Source organism: Lonchura striata, chromosome 4, assembly GCF_050655825.1.
Source record: "Lonchura striata isolate lonStrDom1 chromosome 4, ASM5065582v1, whole genome shotgun sequence".
Lineage (NCBI taxonomy): Eukaryota > Metazoa > Chordata > Aves > Passeriformes > Estrildidae > Lonchura > Lonchura striata.
Window position 1 is genome coordinate 1,278,947 of NC_140706.1, and position 21,668 is coordinate 1,300,614.

The following is a 21,668-nucleotide window of genomic DNA, read 5'->3' on the forward strand; positions in this document are numbered from 1 at the left end:
CCTGTGGATGTGACTCTTGGGGACAGGGGTCAGTGGTGGCCTCGTCACCCACCCTTCCCAAATCCCCATCTCCCAGCGTGTCTCTGGGACCATCCAAGATCCTCTCACCTCTTCCAAGGATTCCTTTTCAATTTCAGTTTATATTTGCCCCCCTGTGCCACTCGTCCCAGGGGATGCTCTGGTGGCTCCTCCTTCACCCTGAGCACCCCAAGGACCTTCAGGCCACCTCCAAGGGGTCCTGCTGCCTCAACCCCTGCCCCTAACGAACAATCAAGAAGTCTTTAATTAGCAAAGCCGCATTTCTGGAAGCAGAAAAGGGTCACGGAGCCGCCGGACCACCCGCGGGTCCCTGCATCCCGCAGGTGTTTGACTCCTTGGAGCGAGGAGACCCAATCCTTTTGTTTCCAATAAAAAACCCCACGGAAGAGCAGTTCCAGGGCTGAGGCTGCCTCCTGCAAAGCCGGGCCAGGGCTCTGCCGTGTGCTTTGTGTTTACAGTGGAGCTTAAAGAAATAAGCATCGGTTACATAGGGGGGAAAAATGAGAACGCTCTCAAATTGGACCCCAGGGCAAGGCTGGCCGAGAACAATGGATCTGCTAAACAAAACCTCCGAGGGAAAGGAGGAAGTTATCAGGAAAAGCAGGGATGTATTAGCTTCGTTTCTTCGGAAAAAAAAAAAAAATAAGAAGAGAGAGGGGGGGAATGAAAAAAAAAAGAGGGAGGCATTCCAAGCACTTGAACTTGAGCGGATCCATTTCGCCGCCCAGACGTTCTCCCCTGGCGCGGCCGAGTGACCCCGGCCGGCGTCGCCGAGCGTGGAGATCTCCTGTTCCCTCCGTGGCAGCTGGGACAGGAGCAGGAGGAGGAGGAGAAGGAGGAGAAGGAGGAGGAGGAGGAGGAGGAGGAGAAGGAGGAGGCAGCCGCCGCTGCCTCCCGTCACGCGTCCGTCCTGGAATAGAGACGGGAGGACGGCGCTGGGATGCGGCGCTCGGTGGGAAGAGGGCAGCCAGAGTTTAGGAGGCCACGGCCTGCGGATGGTTTCCTTCTGGGCGAAGGGACCCACGGGCTCCTGGAGCGCCGTGTCCCACAGCATTCCTGCTTTTTCCTGGGGTTTTTTGGGTGGGAAGCGGTGCAAGCCCTCCAAGGGTCATCCCATGGTTGGTCCCGCTGGATTTGCCATGTTCTCCATACACAGGGAACAGCACAGGAGCTGCTCCATCTCCTGCTCATTCCCAGCTTTTCCGTGTCCAACCCGCGCTGGGGAGCGCTTCCACCGGTCCCCAGCCTGAGGAGGGCGGGAGGAAGCGCCGCTAATCCTCATTAAATGTATAAATTTATGGCCCCGTGGCGCTGCAATGTTTAATCAGGGCTCCGTGACTGTGCCGTGCTCCGGGTACAAGTTCAGTGCAAGGTGAATCTTGGCTGAGATAATCTGGAAGTTCAGCCGGAGGTGAAGGCAGCGGCGGCTCCTCACAGCCTGCCCGGGGTGAGCAAGAGGTCACCTCCTTTTCTTTTTTTTTTTTTCTATTTTTTTCCTTTTTTTTTTTTTTTAGCCCCTTTTTTAACATGTCAACACAAGAAAAAGCTGCAGTTCCTCCGAGGATTTGGCATCAGCCGAGCGGCAGCAGGAAAGGGAAGCGTGGAGTGCTTGGCCCCGTGGGGCTCGGGGAGGTGATGCCGGTGGTTTTTGGGGACATCGGGAAGGTTTGGTTCAAACAGCACAAATCCCACGGGGTGTTGACACCAGGGAAAGGAGGAATCCTCGGGATTTGCTGCTCCCCATCCCTGCTCCCAGCTGCTGCTGGGGGTCTGGGTGTCCCAGCCCGGAGCTGGTGGCACTTGCTGGGCTCTGTCTGTCCCAAAACGTGGCTCGGTGTCACCTGCTCCCTGCAGCTGCCCTGGTGGGCAGCACTGACCCCTCCCAACCCCAGAGCTGCTCCGTCCATCAGTTGGGAATGCTCCTTCCTGGAAAAGTGGCGTTAGAGTGATTTTTTTCCCCTTTTTTGGGATGATTTTTTACCAACTGTACAATGCTGGAGGTGTTTCCTCTAGGTTTATTTGGACAACTCCCGATTTCTCCCCTCTCAACCCCCTTTCCTGTTTTTAGGGGTTTTGTGCTTTTTTTCTGCTCATGGTCACTCTTCCCTGACTAAAGGATCCTCTGCTGCTGAAATATTGGAATTTTCCACGTTATTCCCTAATGTTTTCTTTGGAGCCACTGATTTGCATGTGTGGGTCAGGCAGGGAAAGCCAGAAGGCCGTGAACACCTGGAAGGCAGCAGTGGAAAGGGAATTCTGTATTAATGGGATACCTGAGCACGGAGCTTTCCCAAAATCCACCTTCTCCTCCCCAAAACACCTTCAAAGCAGCCTCTAAGGAGTATTTACACATGTGTGTACATACACCAGTGTATATATATATATAGTTCTGTATAGATATATATCTATCTCACACTTGCAGAGATTTTTTCAGGGTATTCCAAATGTGTCTTCCAAAGAAAACATGCACATAAATTACAGTGTATTCCTTTCCCTTTATAAAAAGTGTTGGCACATGATGCTAATTTCTAATCCTAAAATCAGGAGGAACATAGCGCTGAAGTACTCATGCCCATGAGAGTGGGCAAGATGCTAGCCCTCCCAAAGAAAAAGCACGGGATAAATCAGAAATAATTACATTAATTTGGGATAAAATAATTAGAAGATAAAGAGCATTAATGTTGTATCAATACGATTGGCACCCTGAGCGCTTTCCAAGCATCACATCCCGATTTTCTCCGCTGCAGTGTCGGATGCTGATCCCGGAGGGTTTATCCGGCCCCGTCCTTGCTGGGTGCAGCTCCACCAGAACCCGATCTGGGGGATGCTGCCACAGGAGCCATCTTTTCCTGGGGAATGAATCCCCCTTTGTGGCGCTTCAATGGAAAAGCCAAGCGTTATTCAATAGTGGAATTCCCTGCGGAACGCTCTTCCGAGGCTCTTTCATTCCTCCTGGCTCCCGCCCAGTATTGTCCCCGTGTGTGAGGGTCCGGAGGGTGGGAATCCACCCGGCTCCGGGCCCAGCCTTCCCTGCAAACTCCTGAACCTGCCTGGAGAACGGGATGAGCCCAAAGGATTGTTTTTAGGAGTGCAAATTGGATACTAAATCCAGCAGCTCCGCTTGCCTTTGCTCCCGTGGCCGTTGATAAAATTCCCCAGTCCGGCTGCTGTCGCTGGGAACGACTCCATCCTGAAACGTTGAAATCCCAGGGGTTTTGCACCAAATAATTTTCAGGCCTGGTGTGTTTTTATCTTCCAAGGGCTGTGCCATGGGTGAGGGAAACTTGGGATTTCCCTAGAATTTAGCAGAGCTTTCCCTGCGGGCAAGGATCCAGTGGGTGACTAAAGCCAGGCCTTGAGCGCAGCTTGGGGGGACTTTCCAGGGCTGTCACCCCTTGTCACACGTGGTGCTGATCCAGGACAGCCCTTTCCAGGAATCTTCCCAATATCCAACCTGCCACAACTTGAGGCCGTTCCGTCTCCTCCTGTCCCTGTTCCCTGGGATAAGATCCCAAATCCCCACCCTGGCTGTCCCCTCCTGGCGGGGAGTTGTCACAAGGTCCCCCTGATCCCTCTTTTCTCCAAGCTGAGCCCCTTTCCCAGCTCCCTCAGACAGTCTTGGGGCTCAGAAACACAAGTTTTCTGAGGTAAAATCCTGCTAGGTTTGTAACGAGACCCTTGGAAGAAATTCCTTCGGGAAGAGGAGAAAAGTCAACCGCGTGTAATTCCAGCGTGGCTGCAAAGCAGGTGGAAAGCCAGAGGTGGAAAGCCAGAGGTTTTCCTCCTAATAAATGATGAACGTTCGCAGCTGGAAAACCAGGAGATCTTTCTGTGCAAAAAAAAGCCTTGTGGAGCCCTTTCCCTGGAAATCTGGGCTATCAGGAACACAAGAACCTATAAACAGGCAATAATGTGAAGCTGAAAATAATCCAGGCTGGACAGATTTGAGTTTTGTAGGTCTCAAACCTCTCTCGGTTACAAACTGTCCTGGCTGCCATAAATCCTCCCAGATTCCTCTCCTGTTTTGTTGTTTTGGTTTTTTGGGTTTTTTTTCCAGGAACTGTTCAACTTTTTCAGATAGAAAGAGAAAAAAAAAATTAAATTGCTGCTTTTAACTGGCAAGATCAACCCAGTTAAATGTGAGGTGAGGAGCTTGGAATTGGTTCTCCTCTCTCCAGGAGGACATCCATGGATGGGACATCCCAGGAGATGTGGAGCAGTCACTTGGGGTGGTTGTGTCTCACAGAGAGGTCCAAGCAGGACTCTTGGATCTGTATTAATTCCCAGAAATCCAGGTAATTAGGGGAGCACCTAAATTAAGATTTTCCTTTCCTTTGCTCCGTGTGTTGATCCCTTTCCTCGTCCATCACCAATTCCCTGTGAGTGCTTTCCAACCCCTCACCCCCAGGACACCCAATTCCCAGAGCAAATCCTCCTTGCCAGTGAAACCAGTGACAAATCCGCTCCTGTTTTCACTTAGGTCACGATTTCCCCCTCCGTGCCTTTCGCAAATTCAACAACAAACATCATGTTCCAATTCCCGGCGCCTTTTCTTTTTGGGAACGCTATTGTCCAAACCCCACGTCTTCCCAGGGGTTGGAATATTTCTTTCTCTTTCAGTATTCCTTTCCCACGAGGCGTTATTGAAACCTCCCCAAAATAAATTATTTGGACTGTGCTTGGACTGTGGCTGCTGCTGCTGGAAACTCCTCGGGATTTGTGTAATCCGTGACAATTCCCTGCTGGATGGTGGAAAGGGGCTGCTCCACCAGCAGTGGGATGGGTTATGGATGTGGACAACCTGGGAATTGCCACTGGTTTTCCGTAGTTTTGTGTTTTTCGTGGAAGTCCCCAGCAGGACTGGGTGTCACCACGGGTTTTTGATCTCACGGGAGCACTTTGTCCCGTCCTCCAGGTGGGACCCAAGTGCGGCCTCTCGCTGTCCCCTCTCCTGAGGAGCTGTGGTGTTCAGTCAGGGAAAGGAGCTTTTTAAAGGAAATTTCTCCCGAGGTTTAGAAGTTCAGGGTGTGATCTCATACGAACCAAAGCTGGTTTGTGGACGGTGTTGGGTCAAAGGTTGTTCATTCCAGGTCCAAAAAAACTCTGGGAAGAGGAACATCAGACAGCAGTTGTGAGGATAAGGAGGGATAATGGAGCTTTTGAGAGTTGTTTTCACCTTGGATCTGAAAATATTTCCCCCTTCTTCCATGGAAAACCAGAGTGGGCACTCAGGGCTGTGACCCAGCTCATGGATGTGGCCCTCAGCAGGGTTCAGGGCAGGAATGCTGCTTCCAGCTGGGAAAACACCAAACCTGACTCAATTCATGCTTTTCCATGCCCTGGAGACATAAAACTCAGCACAAAGTCTTGGCCATGACCACGTGGCATCGCTGTCACTCCCGTGAGGATCTGAGTGTCCCCAGAATCCCACCACGAGGAAGACTTTGCCCCACCTCGACCCAGCTGAGTGTGCTTGCAGAAACAGGGACTGAATTCCCCAATTCAGGCTTTTTTTGAAGGAAAGGTTTAGTTCTTCGTGGAATGTTTCCCATCAACCCTGGCGCCATTTTATCTGCTGGGAATGGTGCTGCCAGAGGAAAGTCCTCTCCAATCCATCATGGTGGAATCCAAATCCATCCGATCCCACCAAATCCGTCTTGGTGCTCCGCCTTGTCCCTGGGAGGAAATCTGGTGGTGGGCCAGAGGGAAGGTTTTTTCTGGGATGGAATCACACAACCAGCCTGGTTAGGAGGGACCTTGAGGGCTCCTCTGGTCCAGCCTGGTGTGGGGAAGGAATGGATGGAAGGAGCCCTGTCCTGTGCATCCCAAAAACCTCCAGCAGTGGCGTCTCCACCACATCCAGGGAAACTTGTCCAGTGGAAGGTGGGTCTCACTCCAAGGAATTTTTTTCTTGTGTGGAGGTCAAACTTTTTGTGTGTCACCTTGGAGCCTTTGCTCCTCATCTTCTCTGTGGGGTTCCTCGTGAAGAGACATCTTCCTCCTCCGGGTAGCCACCCCTAAAGGACTGGAAAACCACGATGAGGGGATGTCTCTTATGCAATCAGATCCTGCCCCTTTTCCTGGGAAAACTGGCGCATTCCCATGGGAATTTCCTGCAGGTCAGGAGCTTTTGGTGCAATTCCCTGTTGGGGGATGCTGGGCCAGATGGGGCAGTCAGGGGCCCATCCCTGGGAGTGTCCAAGGTCAGGCTGGCCACTGGGGCTTGGAGCCACCTGGGATGGTGGGAGGTGCCCATGGGGTTGGATCTGGGTGGGCTTTGAGGTCCCTTCCCACCCAAACCATTCCATGATTCCATGAGAGTGACACGGCTGCGAGCGTGCGAACGCCGGTGGTGGCTTAGATCTGGTTCCAGGAGCTCTGGCAGGGCTCGCAAACCGTGTTTGGAGTCAGTTTGGATTCACATTCCTGCGCTCCTGGCTTGGCCGGGAGGATTCCATCCAGATTCCACGCTGTCATCAGACAGAACAAACTGTCCCTGCTCTCCTTCCCATCTGGAGGGGGATGCGGAGCCCAGCCACGGCCTGGTCTCCTCCTGCAGGGACCTTCCAGCCACCCTCGCCCTCTGCTTGAGGTGAGGGGCATAAAAATCTCTCTGCCTGGATAAAAAAGGAGGTTTTTGAAGAGTCTGAGGTGGTGACATTGCAAGGGGGGTGAAAAGGAAGTGGTTTTGAGGTAGAACTGGTGGTTGGATTTGATGATGTGAAAGGTCTTTTCCAGTTTAAATGATTCTGTGATGATTCCATGAAATGGGGGGAAAGTTCTTCCTAGGGGAACCTGGGACAGGGCTGGGAGCTGGCTCCCAGTTTAATTCTTTCATTCCAGCCTTTCCTTCTCTTGAATTCTGCACTTCAGTTTGGATACAAGCTCCTGTGTGTGCATAAAACCAATTTTAGTACTTTTTAATACATTTTCTCTGGCATTTTTTTCGAACCATCCTCCACTTCTCCATTTTTATAAAGCTGTACCTGCACCTCTCCCTGCTCCTCCTCAAGGTGTTCCTGGAACCCTGGGAAGCTGCAGATCTCCAGCCCCGAGCACATCTGCAGCTTCCTGATCTTATCCCACTCCCGCATCACCCTGGTGAAAGCTCCTCTTAATTTTTCCCTCCTCTTTTTTCCCCTTCGGCTCCTCTCTTTTCCTCCCCCCCCCAGCCTCCCAGTGGATGCGCTGTCGAGTTTGATTTATGGCCTTGAAAGGGAGACTCCAGTTTAAAGAATTAATGGCATTTGCATATTTGATTTGGAAACTCCCCTGGCAGACCCGCGGCAGCCCCGCGCCGCCGGCTCTTTTTTCCTCTTCCCTTTTCTTCCTTTCCCCCCGGCCCGTTCAGATTTAGCAGCAGAGGTGAAAAGTTGAAGCAGTAAAACCAATAAAACCACATTTATGTGACAGATAAATCGTCTGGAGGCTTCCTCCTGCAGGACCTCTCTCCTCCGGAGCGCGACCCGCAGCCGGGCCAGGAGCGCCGGCAGCCGGGGCCAAAGGTGCTGGCCCCGACCGTCCGCGGAGCTGCCGAGCCAAAAAAGATGGATGTGGGCAAGGAGTTGGAAAACACACAGCCCATCTGTCACTGTCGGGAGCCACCTGGGGGTGGTCTGGCTCTGCGAGAGCTCCGGGAAGGTCCAGGCTGAGGTGGGAGCGCTGGGAGTCGCGGAATCAATAAGGTTGGAAAAGCGCTCAGAGATGGAGTCCAGCTTTTCTTCAGCACTGCCAAGGCCACTGCTGACCCCTGTCCCCAAGTGGATCCTTCAAATCCTTCCAGGGACAGGGACTCCATCACGTTGGACAGCCCATCCCATGAGGAATATTCCCAATATCCACCCTGGGGCTCCCCTGAGGCCGTTCCCTCTCCTCCCGTCCCTGTTCCTGGGAACAGATCCCAAATCCCCCCGGCTGTCCCCTCCTGGCAGGAGCTGTGCAGAGCCACAAGGTCCCCCTGAGCCTCCTTTGCTCCAGGCTGAGCCCCCTCAGCTCCTCAGGAACTCTCCATTCCCTTCCCAGCTCCTCAGGAACTCTCCATTCCCTTCCCAGCTCCTCAGGAACTCTCCATTCCCTTCCCAGCTCCCTCAGGAACTCTCCATTCCCTTCCCAGCTCCCTCAGGAACTCTCCATTCCCTTCCCAGCTCCTCAGGAACTCTCCAGCCCCTTCCCAGCTCCTCGGGAACTCTCCAGCCCCTTCCCAGCTCCTCGGGAACTCTCCATTCCCTTCCCAGCTCCTCAGGAACTCTCCAGCCCCTTCCCAGCTCCTCAGGAACTCTCCAGCCCCTTCCCAGCTCCTCAGGAACTCTCCATTCCCTTCACAGCTCCTCGGGAACTCTCCAGCCCTTTCCCAGCTCCGTTCCCTGCCCTGGCCGGGCTCCAGCCCCTCGGGGCTCTCCGGATCTGCCCCAGCCCTGGGGACAAGGACACTGCCCTGGCCCTGCTGCCACCCCAGACCTGGCACAGCCCAGGTGCCCTTGGCCTGCTTGGCCACCCGGGCACACCTGGGCTCGTGTGGAGCTGCTGTCAATGGTTTGGGGTCACTGGAGTTTCTCTGGCAGTGGGAGCCATTCCCTGGCTCCTGTCCCTCTGTCCCTTGTCCCCAGTCCCTCTCCAGCTCTCCTGGAGCCCCTCCAGGCACTCTGAGCATTCCCTGGAATTTTCCCTTCTCCAGGGGAACATTCCCACCTCTGCCACCCTGGCTCCAGAGCAGAGGGGCTCCAGCCCTGGAGCAGCTCCATGTCCCTTTGAGCTCCTGCACTGCTCCCAAGCCTGTTCCAGAACAACTCCCAGTGTTTTAATTCCATCTTCTTCAAACCCCCTTCCTAATCCTCACTTTTTTATTTCTATTTTTCCTTCATCCCTTTCCTCCTGGCTCTTTATTCTCCCTCCCCACCAACAGCTACCTGGCTCCGTGGCGAGAGTGTTCGGGCTTTGTTCGGGATTTGCCCGAGGCACGTTCAGCCTCCCGGGGGCCACCAGCAAGAGGTCTTTGGCGCCTTGTGGGGTTCCCTTTGAGCCTCTACATCCATGCGACTCCTCCCAGCAGCCGCCAAGCCCCGCGGAAGCGTTTCGGCCCCGGCGCTCGGCCTGAAAAGCGCCTGTGAAATCATATTTAAGGTTGTCTCTCTCCAAGGTGCCCCCTTGGAGAAAAAAAACAAAACCTCCCGCCAGTGATGTTCAGCTTGGGTTTGTAGCTCAACACAAAGGCCCCGCCGGACAAAGCCGAGCGGGACCCGGGCTGGAAAAGCCCTCTTAGGTCCCGGCTAATCCATCCCCCCCGCCAGCCCGGGGGATTGTTCCCGACAGCTTGTTTTCCTTGCCCTGACCTACATAGTCAAAAAGAATCTTGTTGCACATTTTTGTTTTGTATCTGGAGGTCTCGGAGGAGCTAAATCCCCTTCTTGGCGGGGCAGGACGCGTTGTTAAACAGCGCCGGGGCCTCCAGGAAAACCATGGAGACGCGGGGACAATGAGGCCTCTATGGGCCCCGCTTGGCCGCGGACGGGCCCGGCCTCTCCCGGCTCCGGCGGTGGGCACCGGGACGCGCCGAGCGGGCGATGAAGACGTCCACGCGCTTGGCAGCCCGTCCCCAAATAGAGCGGTCACAGCGGCGCTCCAAGACGGGATCTCTGGCAGGGGGGAACGGCAGGAGCTCTTAATTAACCTGCTGGGGATGGGGCAGAGGTGAAGGTGAAATCCCGGGAATGCTGGGCCGTGCCGCCGTGGGCGGGTGAAGAAAACAAGTCCTCGTCGAGATCCACATGTGGGGAGGGCAGGGGAGCGCCTGGTTTTTAAGGAAAACAAGGATGGGAATGGTGTGGGAAGAGGCCATTGGACTGTGCCTTCATGAGTGGCTGGAGAAGCCAAGTCGTCGTTGATGGAGGAGATCCTCATGTGAGGGGGGCACGGCAGCTCCTGGTTATTTAAGGAAAACAAGGATGGGAATGGTGTGGGAAGGGGCCATTTAGGGAACTGGGACTGTGTCCTCGTGGGTGGGTGGAGGAGCCAAGTCCTCACTGAGAGGAGAACATCCACATGTGAGGTGGGCACGGCAGCTCCTGGTTTTTAAGGAAAACAAGGATGGGAATGGTGTGGGAAGAGAGCATTTAGGGAACTGGGACTGTGTCCTTGTGGGTGGGTGGAGGAGCCAAGTCCTCACTGAGAGGAGAACATCCACATGTGAGGGGGGCACGGCAGCTCCTGGTTATTTAAGGAAAACAAGGATGGGAACGGTGTGGGAAGAGGGCATTTAGGGAACTGGGACTGTGTCCTCATGGGTGGGTGGAGAGGCCAAATCCCCTCTGAGGTGAGGAGATCCTCATGTGAGGTGGGCACGGCAGCTCCTGGTTATTTAAGGAAAACAAGGATGGGAACGGTGTGGGAAGAGGGCATTTAGGGAACTTGGGCATTTAGAGAACATCCCTGGCCCGTGGGTCAGGGATGGGTGTGGAAATGCTGGGGGATGGTTGGATTTGGTGACCTTGGAGGGCTCTTCCAACCGGAATAATTCTGCGATACACAGCGAACCCGTGCCCTCGTGGGTGGGTGGAGAGGCCAAATACCCTCTGAGGTGAGGAGATCCTCATGTGAGGAGGGCACGGCAGCTCCCGGTTTTTAAGGAAAACAAGGATGGGAACGGTGTGGGAAGAGGACATTGGGGCGACCTGGGCTGTTGTTTGCCCGTGCCTCACCTGGCTGGGAGGAGCAGGGTAGTTGTGGACACGAAGGGCTGCAGGTGGGAATTTTGGCGGTCACGGATGGCCGAGTTAATCCCTTTTCCTTCCCCTGCTGCCAAGGCCTGGTGGTTTCTCTCACCAACGTCTGGAAAGCACCTGGGACTCCCAGCTCCGGGAGCTGCACTCACCCGGAATAACCCCCCGAGCTCCTCAGGGCATTGGAGACACTTCCAGAGCCCTTGGAGGGCGTTGGGATGGACCCAGGGTGATGAGAAATCCGTGGGGAACGGTTGGAATGATGCTGGAACAAGTTTGTGGTGACTTTGACCCCAAAAGTTTACTCCTGCCATACTGAGAGCGTCAGGGCACTGGGGTTGTTTGTCACCCACGTCCTCGAGGTGCCTCAGACCTCAAATCCCCCTCGAATCCCCAAAATCAGGGTTCACAGAGCAGGAATGCTCAATGGCTAAACTAATACAGCCCTGCATTAATCAATGTTAATTATTCCTAAATTAATAACGAAGTACAACCAAGCGAATGATGAAACGTTAACAGAATAATACTAAACAAATTAATAAAGCCTGCGCTCATTTTTTTACGGATAACTCCACCTGCCCAGGACCTGTGCCAGCTTCCAGGGAAACACCCGCTCCCTTTTCCAGCTTTTTCAAACCCCGTTTGTTTTATCCTTTCCAGCTCCTGGATCTGTTCATCCAATGGGATTGGTCGACGTATTTGGCCGACTACGGGCAGCCCACGTGCAAATACCTTCGCGTGAACCCCACCACAGCCCTCATCCTGCTGGAAAAGTGAGTGTGCCCCCAAATCCCGAGGGAATTCCCACCCCCCTCGTGCTCTAGCAGCATTTTCCACCCCTGGGAGCAAAGATCTCGGCTCTGGGTGGACAGAGGGAGCTCAGATGGAAAAATCCCATCTCATCCCGCTGACCCCATTCCCGTGTTACCCAAATCCAGCGGCTTGGCTGCGGGTCCTTCTTTTATTGGCTCTTAAGCGGTTTTCCTTGTCCCACCGGAAAATTTCGCTGTAAAGGTGAACCTCCGGCTCCGAAATCCCTTAAAATGTGCTGGGCTGCAGGCAGGAGTGGCTATCCCGAATTTTTTAGTGTTTGGGAGGCGTTTGGGCAATGCCATGAACAACTTTTGGTCATGAAGTGGTTGGGCAGTTGGACCACGTTGCTGCAGCTTCCCCTCCACCTGAGAATATTCTGGTTTATCCCATTCTGTTTCTGTATTTCTGTACTTCTATTTCTTTTTGTTTCTACATTTCCATTTTCATTTCTATTTCTGTATTTTGAATTGTATTTATATGTTTATATTTTGGTATCTCTATTTCTATTTACTTCTCTATGTATTTCTATTTCTGTATTTTTATTTCTATATTTATTTCTATTTCTATATTTTTATTTCAACATTTCTGTATTTCTGTATTTCTACATTTCTATACTTCTATTTCTATTTGTTTCTATAGTTCTATTTATTTCTGGTTTTAATTCCATTTCTGTATTTTTATTTCTACATTTCTGTATTTCTATATTTCTACATTTCTATAATTCTGTATTTATATATATTTATTTATATATTTATATATTTCTAGATTTCTAGATTTCTATATTTCTAGATTTTTTTATTTCTATAGTTCTATTTCTGTTTTTATTTCTATTTCTGTATTTTATTTCTATTCCTATATTTTATTTCCTATTTATTTCTGTTTCTGTATTTTTAGCTATATTTCCATATTTTCATACTTCAATATTTCCATATTTCTATATTTCCATATTTCTATTTATTTCTATATTTTTATCTCCATTTCTTTCTACTTCTACACATCCCCACGTTTTTATTTCCATCTCCTTCTATTCCCATTCACTCCTGTTCCCACTTCTCCCACGGGGATCCCGGAGATCCCGAATCCCGATCCCGTGGGGCCGGAGGAGCCTCTGGAGAACCTTCGATCCATCCTTTGAGGGCCACGCTTCCCATGCTCCGCACGGCTCCATCCCGAATCCTGGAGCGGTGCCGGGAACGGCTCCCGGGGCTCCGGGGTGGCTCCCGGGGGGCTGAGCCCCTTCTGCGGGAACGCCGCGGGATTTTCCTGCAGGAAAAGCGGGATTTGCTTTGCCTGTCACCCCTGCCCGTGGTGGGTCTCCCAGATGATCTCCGCTGGTCCAGCTCCAAGCTGGCTTGGGAAGGATCCACCCTGCTCCCGCTCCCGGCAGACCTCCCAGGCCGTTTTCCAGAGAACGAGCCAAAAAGTGGGAATTTGGCGTTTTCCGAGCGGCTCCCGGCACGGGCGCCGCGCTGCTGGGTCCTGTGTGGAGGAGCGGGCAGGAGAGGGGATCCTCGTGGAATCATGGAATGGTTTGGGTGGGAAAAGGGCCTTAAAGCCCATCCAGATCCGTGGGCACGACGCCTCCCACTATCCCATGCTGCTCCAAGCCCTGTCCAACCTGGTCTTGGACACTTCCAGGGATCCTGGCACCTTGGATGTTCTTCTGGAAGTGTGGCCCCAACCCTAAACTCATCACCCCCTCCTCGAGGAGAAGGAGAGACCCCAGATCTCCTCAAACTGCTCCCCACGCTCTGACTCCGTGGTTAATCCAAACCAAGCTGCATCCCTGGAAGTGTCCAAGGCCGGGTTGGACGGGTCTTGGAGCATCCTGGGACAGCGGTGGCACTGGATGGGCTTCAAAGGTCCCTTCCAACCCAAATTTTTCCTGAATCTCTGATTCTGTGAGTGGCCTTGGGGTGTTTGCGAACTTCGGGGTTCCCTCTGTGTCATCGTGGCCCAGCTGCTGTCCACCAGCGGAGAAGAACGGATATCCCGGCACCTCGGGACACCCCGAGGGCACCAGGGAGGGACACGGGCACAAAGCTGGGTTTAAAAGGACTCGCACGCCTCGTGGCATTGTTTTTACGCTGCTGTTTGATGGGCTGAGTTATCTCTGGGTGATCCGGGGCCGTGGGGTGGAAATGCCAGGGGATGGGTGGATTTGGTGACCTCGGAGGGCTCTTCCAGCCGGAATAATTCCGTGTTACACGGCAAATCCACGACCCAGCGTCTGAGATGAGAGAGGTTTACTCAGAGCTGACGGTAAAATACTGAAATAAAGGGACGCCCAAAATCTGGGAGCTCGGCCATGCAGCTCCTGGAAGAGCCGGGGAATTGAGATCATGGCAGAGGCTGGGAAGGTGGTGGGACAGCAGGAGAGCAGCTCCAACCCCCAGCCTGGCTCACTCCATAAAGTCATGGAATCATGGAATGCTTTGAGTTGGAAGGAGCCTGAAAGATGATCCCGTTCCCACCCCATCCATGAGCAGGGACACCTCCCACTATCCCAGGTGGATCCAATCCCAGTGTCCAACCTGGCCTTGGGCACTGCCAGGGATCCAGTGGCAGCCCCAGCAAATCTGGGAATTCCATCCAGCCCCTCCCCACCCTCCCAGCCAGGAATTCCTTGCCAAGATCCCAGCCCAAGCTCCCCTTTCCCAGTGGGAGCCATTCCCTGGCTCCTGTCCCTCTGTCCCTTGTCCCCAGTCCCTCTCCAGCTCTCCTGGAGCCCCTGCAGGCACTCTGAGCATTCCCTGGAATTTTCCCTTCTCCAGGGGAACATTCCCAGCTCTCCCAGAGCAGAGGAGCTCCAGAATCCTGGAATGGGTTGGGTTGGAACGAACCTTAAGGATCATCCCATTCCCATCCCATCCATGGGCAGGGACACGTCCCACTGTCCCAGGCTGCCCCAAGCCCCAGTGTCCATCCTGGCCTTGGCCACTGCCAGGGATCCCCTCTGAGGGTCCCTGTCCATCCCCCACGAGCTCTCCGGACACTCCGGGCACTGCCTCCCATCCCGCCGGGAATTCCGCGGGGAATTCTGAGCGGGGCCGGCCGGGCTGTCAGCTGTTCTCCTGGTTAGCTGTGTCCCTTCCCACCGCGGAGCGTCTGTCCCGGGATGTCCCGGGTGTAAGTGTGCGCTCGCTCCGGCTTTCACCCTCGCCCGGCCGGGCCCGATTGTCCGCTCTCAATGGAGCCCGAAACGCTGGAAACGCAAAGTGCCTCTGGAGCGGGGCCCTGCGCAACCCGATCCTCCCAAATGCACTAATTAGAGCTAAAAGAGGAGCTTTTACCCCGCTGCTTTCTGCCCCTCCCGGATTAATTGAGACAAAGCTCGGCTCTCTCCGAGGTGGTGTTTGTTGACAGGGCTGGGGACAGCGCCCAGCTCGCCTTTCCCTTCCTTTCACTCCTCATCCTGGGCCCGGCATCCAAACCCGCGGTTATCCCGAGGCTCTGCTCCCAGAAATGGAGCAGGGGGGCTGCACAGCCCATCCCGAATCCTGCGGGATCTGCTGTCCTGCAGGCAGCTCGATTAATTAATAATAGTTAATGTCTCGCTGCTTGCATCTTCACGTGGTGTCTGGAGATCCCAGCAGCTCCCAGATTTCACCACATCCACCTCTGTGGGTTTGTTGTGGATGCTCCCAGTTATCCCAAAGCTCTGCTCAGGAAAAAATCTCTGGATCTGCACAGTCCATCCCGAATCCTGCAGGATTCTGTGTCCTGTAGGGAAATTAATTAATAATAGTTAATGTCTCAGTGCTTGCATCTTCACGTGGTGCCTGAAGATCCCAGCAGCTCCCAGATGTTCCCAGACTTCTCCAGATCCACCTCTGTGGGTTTGTTGTGGATGCTCCCAGTTATCCCAAAGCTCTGCTCAGAAAAAAAATCTCTGGATCTGCACAGCCCATCCCAAATTCTGCAGGATTTTGTGTCCTGTAGGGAAATTAATTAATTAATAATAGTTAATGTCTCAGTGCTTGCATCTTCACGTGGTGTCTGGAGATCCCAGCAGCTCCCAGACTTCTCCAGATCCACCTTTGTGGGTTTGTTGTGGATGCTCCCAGTTATCCCAAAGCTCTGCTCAGGAAAAAATCTGTGGATCTGCACAGCCCATCCCAAATCCTGCAGGATTCTGTGTCCTGTAGGGAAATTAATTAATTAATAATAGTTAATGTCTCAGTGCTTGCATCTTCACGTGGTGCCTGGAGATCCCAGCAGCTCCCAGATGTTCCCAGACTTTTCCACATCCACCTCTGTGGGTTTGTTATGGATGCTCCCAGGTATCCCAAAATTCTTCTCAGGGAAAAAAAAAAAAACATGGATCTGCACAGGCCAGCCTGAATCCTGCAGGATTTTCTGTCCTGTAGGCAGCTTGATTAATTAATAATATTTTATGTCTCAGTGTTTGCATCTTCACGTGGTGTCTGGAGATCCCAGCAGCTCCCAGATGTTCCCAGACTTTTCCACATCCACTTCTCTGGGTTTTGTAATAGCGCTCCCAGTTATCCCAAAGCTCTGCTCAGGGAAAAAAACTGTGGATCTACACAGCCTAACCTGAATCCTGCGGGATTTTCTATCCTATAGGCAGTTTGATTAATTAATAATACTTAATGTCTCAGTGCTTGCACATTTCCCATGGTGTCTGGAAATTCCAGCAGCTCCCAGACTTTTCCAGATCCACTTGTGTGGGTTTGTCGTGGGATCAGAGCTCCAGCTTTTCAATCCCTTTCCCTCCGGATCCGGAGGTTTATCCATCCAGCTCCTTCCCAATCATCCCAACGCACCCCAAGGTTTTCTTGCACGGAATGTGTGCTGCTTCCAAAACATTCCATGGACCTGAGCAGCTCCCATGGGGTGGGGGATGGCCCCAGAGGTGCCGGGATGGAAAAGCTCCAAATTCCCAGGGTGTGGAAGGGCTGGGAAGAGCTTTCCAAAGGTACAGATCAACTTCCAGCACCTCTGAGTCCCTCTGGAACCCGGGAGAGCTCCCAGCCTTCCTGGGGAAGGGTTGGAGACCTCCTGGAGCTGTTTGGAGCTGCAGGGGAGGATAATTATCCCCAAATCCACTATAGCAGGACCTGGGCGGCTCCAAACTCTGCTTCCCGCCGGCACAATCGCTCCCTGGTTCTCCTGGAGGAGCAACTGCCAACCTGCTCCAGCTGAAAAATAGCAAAAAACAAACAAATCCCGATTTTTTGATGACTGGAAGTGCTCCAAGCTCTCCTGCTCCTGTTGGGAGAGCAGCTCCATCCCTGCTAACCCCAGTAAATTCCCCTTTGGATAAAGTTGTTATCCTGGATTCCAGTTCCAAGCCTGGTGTTTTTTGGGAGCATTTCAGATTCCCTGTGGCTCTTTCTAGGAAGCGGAAGCCTGGAAAACTTTGGATGTTTGGAGAGGTTGGGGTTGTGCTCGGCTGACTCCAGACCCTCGGGATGATCCATGCCAGCTTCCCACGGATCATCAGCACCGTGTCCTTGTCACTTCAACGCTTCCTTTAGGTCCCCACAGCCAAAAACTGGGATTATGGGATGCATCCAAAGCCCTCAGCCTCTGCCAGGTCTGATTTACCCAGGAAATCTTTTACAAATCGGGATAATTTGGAAGAGCCAAGCCTCGGCTGGTTGGATTTTGGGAGGTTGTGCCTTCAGGAGCTGCTGGAAGGTTGATCCTGGTGGGAATCTTCTTCCCTTCCCAGCACCCCTGGGAAGTGTCCCAAGCCCTGTTCCCCCCCAAAATATGGATTTGGGAATGCAGGAGTGCATAACCCCCCCCAGCTTTGCCCCCATCCCACCTCCTGCTCTGCTGGGCTCTGGATTTATGGAGACCTCCTGGAGACGCCGTGCTCCTTCCAAACAGCTGGATTCCTTCCTGGAATGGCAATTATTCCGTGTTACATTTAATATAAATTATATACATTTATATAATTTATATTTTTTTATTCATCGGTTAAAAAATGGGATTGTGGACGGTGCCCCTGCCCAGGGCAGGGGGTTGGAAATGGATGGGATTTAAGGTCCCTTCCAACCCAAACATTCCGTGATTCCCTGGAATATTTTATAAAATTTAAATTCACAGCTCCAGACCTTCCCAGCCTCCCCTAAAGCTGCATCTCGTGCGTGCAAGTTTGAAGTAAAAAGCCTTAATTCTGTGAATTCCGTGCTGATTTTCAAATTTCCTTCCTCAAATTCCATCACCGCCACAGGAGGTGACATGGGGATGGAAAATTCCCTGTTTGGAAGAGGGAGGATTTAGGATTTCCTGCATTTGGGAATTAGGGAGAGATCCCAAAGTGGCATTGATTTGGATTAAAGGGGTTTAAAGCAAAAACGCATGAAAATAAAAAAAAAACCAAAAACCTTGGTGTAAAGCCTGGAAATTCCATGTCCTGCTCTCTGAGCTCTGGACATTCCCAATCCCTGTTCCATAACCTGTTTGTGCTCCATGCAGGATGCGGGACACCAGCAGGAAAAACAACATTTTCACCCAATTCCAGAAAAATTAGTGGGAACTGGGGAGAGCCCAAAGTGGCATTGATTTGGATTGGAGGGGTTTATAGTCTGAAAAATTCCCCAAAATTTGGTGTAGAGCCTGGAAATTCCATGTCCTGCTCTCTGAGCGCTGGACATTCCCAATCCCTGTTCCATAACCTGTCTGTGCTCCGTGCAGGATGCGGGACACCAGCAGGAAAAAAAACATTTTCATCCAATTCTGGAAAAATTAGTGGGAATTGGGGAGACCCCACAGTGGCATTGATTGGGATGATGAAAAATGCCCCAAAATTTGGTGTAGAGGCTTGAAATTCCATGTCCTGTTCTCTGAGTGCTGGACATTCCCAATCCCTGTTCCATAACCTGTCTGTGCTCCGTGCAGGATGCGGGACACCAGCAGGAAAAACAACATTTCACCCAATTCCAGGAAAATGAATGGGAATTGGGGAGATTCCACAGTGGCATTGATTGGGATGGAAAATTCCCCAAAATTTGGTGTAGAGCCTGGAAATTCCATGTTCCCCTCTCAGACCACTGAACATTCCCAATCCCTGTTCCATCACCTCTCTGTGCTCCATGCAGGATGCGGGACACCAGCAGGAAAAACAACATTTTCCCCAATTACAGAAAAATTAATGGGAATTGGGGAGACCTTGATTGGGATTGGAGGGATTTAAAGCCTGAAAAATGCCCCAAAAATTGGTGTAGAGGCTTGAAATTCCATGTTGTCCTCTCAGACCACTGGACATTCCCAATCCCTGTTCCATCACCTGTCTGTGCTCCGTGCAGGATGCGGGACACCAGCAGGAAAAACAACGTTTTCGCCCAATTCCAGGAAAATGAGTGGGAATTGGGAAATCCCAAAGTGGCGTTGATTGGCATGAAAAATGCCCCAAAATTTGGTGTAGAGGCTGGAAATTCCACGTTCCCCTCTCAGACCACTGAACATTCCCAATCCCTGTTCCATCACCTGTCTGTGCTCCGTGCAGGATGCGGGACACCAGCAGGAAAAACAATGTTTTCCCCCAATTCCAGGAAAATGAGTGGGAATTGGAAGATCCCAAAGTGGCGTTGATTGGCATGAAAAATGCCCCAAAAATTAGTGTGGAGCCTGGAAATTCCATGTCCTGCTCTCTGAGTGCTGGACATTCCCAATCCCTGTTCCATAACCTGTTTGTGCTCCATGCAGGATGCGGGACACCAGCAGGAAAAACAACATTTTCACCCAATTCCAGGAAAATGAATGGGAATTGGGGAGATTCCACAGTGGCATTGATTGGGATGGAAAATTCCCCAAAATTTGGTGTAGAGCTTGGAAATTCCATGTTCTCCTCTCAGACCAATGGACATTCCCAATCCCTGTTCCATAACCTGTCTGTGCTCCATGCAGGATGCGGGACACCAGCAGGAAAAACAATGTTTTCCCCAATTACAGAAAAATTAATAGGAATTGGGGAGACCTTGATTGGGATTGGAGGGATTTAAAGCCTGAAAAATGCCCCAAAAATTGGTGTAGAGGCTTGAAATTCCATGTTCTCCTCTCAGACCAATGGACATTCCCAATCCCTGTTCCATCACCTGTCTGTGCTCCGTGCAGGATGCGGGACACCAGCAGGAAAAACAACATTTCACCCAATTCCAGGAAAATGAGTGGGAATTGGGAGATCCCAAAGTGGCGTTGATTGGCATGAAAAATGCCCCAAAAATTAGTGTGGAGCCTGGAAATTCCATGTCCTGCTCTCTGAGCTCTGGACATTCCCAATCCCTGTTCCATCACCTGTCTGTGCTCCGTGCAGGATGCGGGACACCAGCAGGAAAAACAACATTTCACCCAATTCCAGGAAAATGAGTGGGAATTGGGAGATCCCAAAGTGGCGTTGATTGGCATGAAAAATGCCCCAAAAATTAGTGTGGAGCCTGGAAATTCCATGTCCTGCTCTCTGAGTGCTGGACATTCCCAATCCCTGTTCCATAACCTGTTTGTGCTCCATGCAGGATGCGGGACACCAGCAGGAAAAACAACGTTTTCCCCAATTCCAGAAAAATTACTGGGAATTGGGAGACTCCAAAGTGGCATTGTTTGGGATTAGAGGGTTTTAAGCCTGAAAAATGCCCCAAAAATTGGTGTAGAGGCTTGAAATTCCATGTTCTCCTCTCAGACCAATGGACATTCCCAATCCCTGTTCCATCACCTGTCTGTGCTCCGTGCAGGATGCGGGACACCAGCAGGAAAAACAACATTTTCATCCAATTCCAGGAAAATGAGTGGGAATTGGGAGATCCCAAAGTGGCGTTGATTGGCATGAAAAATGCCCCAAAATTTGGTGTAGAGGCTGGAAATTCCACGTTCCCCTCTCAGACCACTGAACATTCCCAATCCCTGTTCCATCACCTGTCTGTGCTCCGTGCAGGATGCGGGACACCAGCAGGAAAAACAACGTTTTCGCCCAATTCCGGAAAAACGAGCGGGACAAGCAGAAGTTGATCGACACCGTGGCCAAGCAGCTGCGCGGCCTCATCAACAGCCACCACTCCTGAGGGGCTCGGGATCCCCTTCCCGCAGCCGGGACTTCGGGAATCTCGTTGGGAGAGAAGATTTGTATTTTTTTATTTGCCTGGAAAGTCTCCGCGGAGCCTCCCCCCGGCGGCAAAACCCTCCCGGCGGAACAATCCCGGGAAAAGAGGTGGTGGCAGGAGTCTCCTGGATAAACTCCTATTTTCAGGGGTTTAGGAAGCGATGGGAATTCTTGGAGCCTGGGAGAAGTTCACACCCGGATTGGGTTGTTTGGTTTGTTGTTTTTTGGGTTTTTTTTTTTGTCAAAGCCAAATTGAAGGGATCATCCTGCCTTCCTTTTGTTAATTTATTCCCTTGGACAACTGAGAAATCTGGGAAGAGCCGTGGGTTCTCTGGGAAGAGGGAGGAGGGTCACCCTGGGTGTGTCCTGTGGTTTGGATTTAGGCAGGAAAAAGGGATTTCCCAGGGTTTTTTCTCCTCTTTTCCCCCTCCATGAGCTGATTCCCACATTAGACTGCAAATCCCTGGAATTGCGACCCTTTCCCATCCCTGAGCTCCACTCCGGGACCTGCCAGGGGCTGTGGGATTACGGAGAAGGGTTTGGAGTGGCCACCTGGATTAGATTTGGGAAGGGACAGCTGAAGGATAATTTGGGAATGTGTCCTGTGGCAGCGCTCCAGGGCTGGGATGCTGCTGGAGACATCCATGGATGGGGAGTGGGAAGGGACACTGGGATCTCCCGGTGTCCAGGAAGGGTTTTTCCATGGATGGGGAGTGGGAAGGGACACCGGGATCTCCCGGTGTCCAGGAAGGGTTTTTCCATGGATGGGGAGTGGGAAGGGACACTGGGATCTCCTGGTGTCCAGGAAGGGTTTTTCCCTCTCTTTTCCCTGCTGGTGTCCCATCTTCCCTCTCCTCCTGGTGGTTCCATGGGGAAAACTTCCCTAGGAAGTTTTGGAGCTGGACCAGCAGGAATCTCCTGGAACAGCAGGAGATCCCCCATGGAGTCGTGCTGCTCCAAAGTGCCTGTGGATAAAATTCCCCCTGTTCCCAAGGCTCCCGGAAATCCTCTGCTCAAACCAGGTGGCCACCAGC

General features: G+C 52.2%; 1 protein-coding gene across 13 annotated transcripts in view; it reads left to right on the forward strand.

Annotated features, from left to right (window-relative positions):
• Nucleotides 1–20,898, forward strand: part of EXOC6B (exocyst complex component 6B) — a 284,486-nt gene extending 263,588 nt beyond the window's left edge. For 2 of the 13 annotated variants that reach the window (XM_085577337.1, XM_085577336.1), the window contains exons 23-24: nt 11,415–11,527; nt 18,848–19,284. In XM_085577337.1, coding sequence (XP_085433463.1) covers nt 11,415–11,527; nt 18,848–19,133 — 399 coding nt within the window. In that variant the 3' untranslated portion in view covers nt 19,134–19,284. Of the gene's footprint in view, nt 1–1,553; nt 1,581–11,414; nt 11,528–18,017; nt 18,811–18,847; nt 19,296–20,469 lie in introns of those variants that run through there. The other 11 variants (XM_085577338.1, XM_085577341.1, XM_085577334.1 and 8 more) reach the window with 10 other exon arrangements.
• Nucleotides 20,899–21,668: the final 770 nt, after the last annotated feature.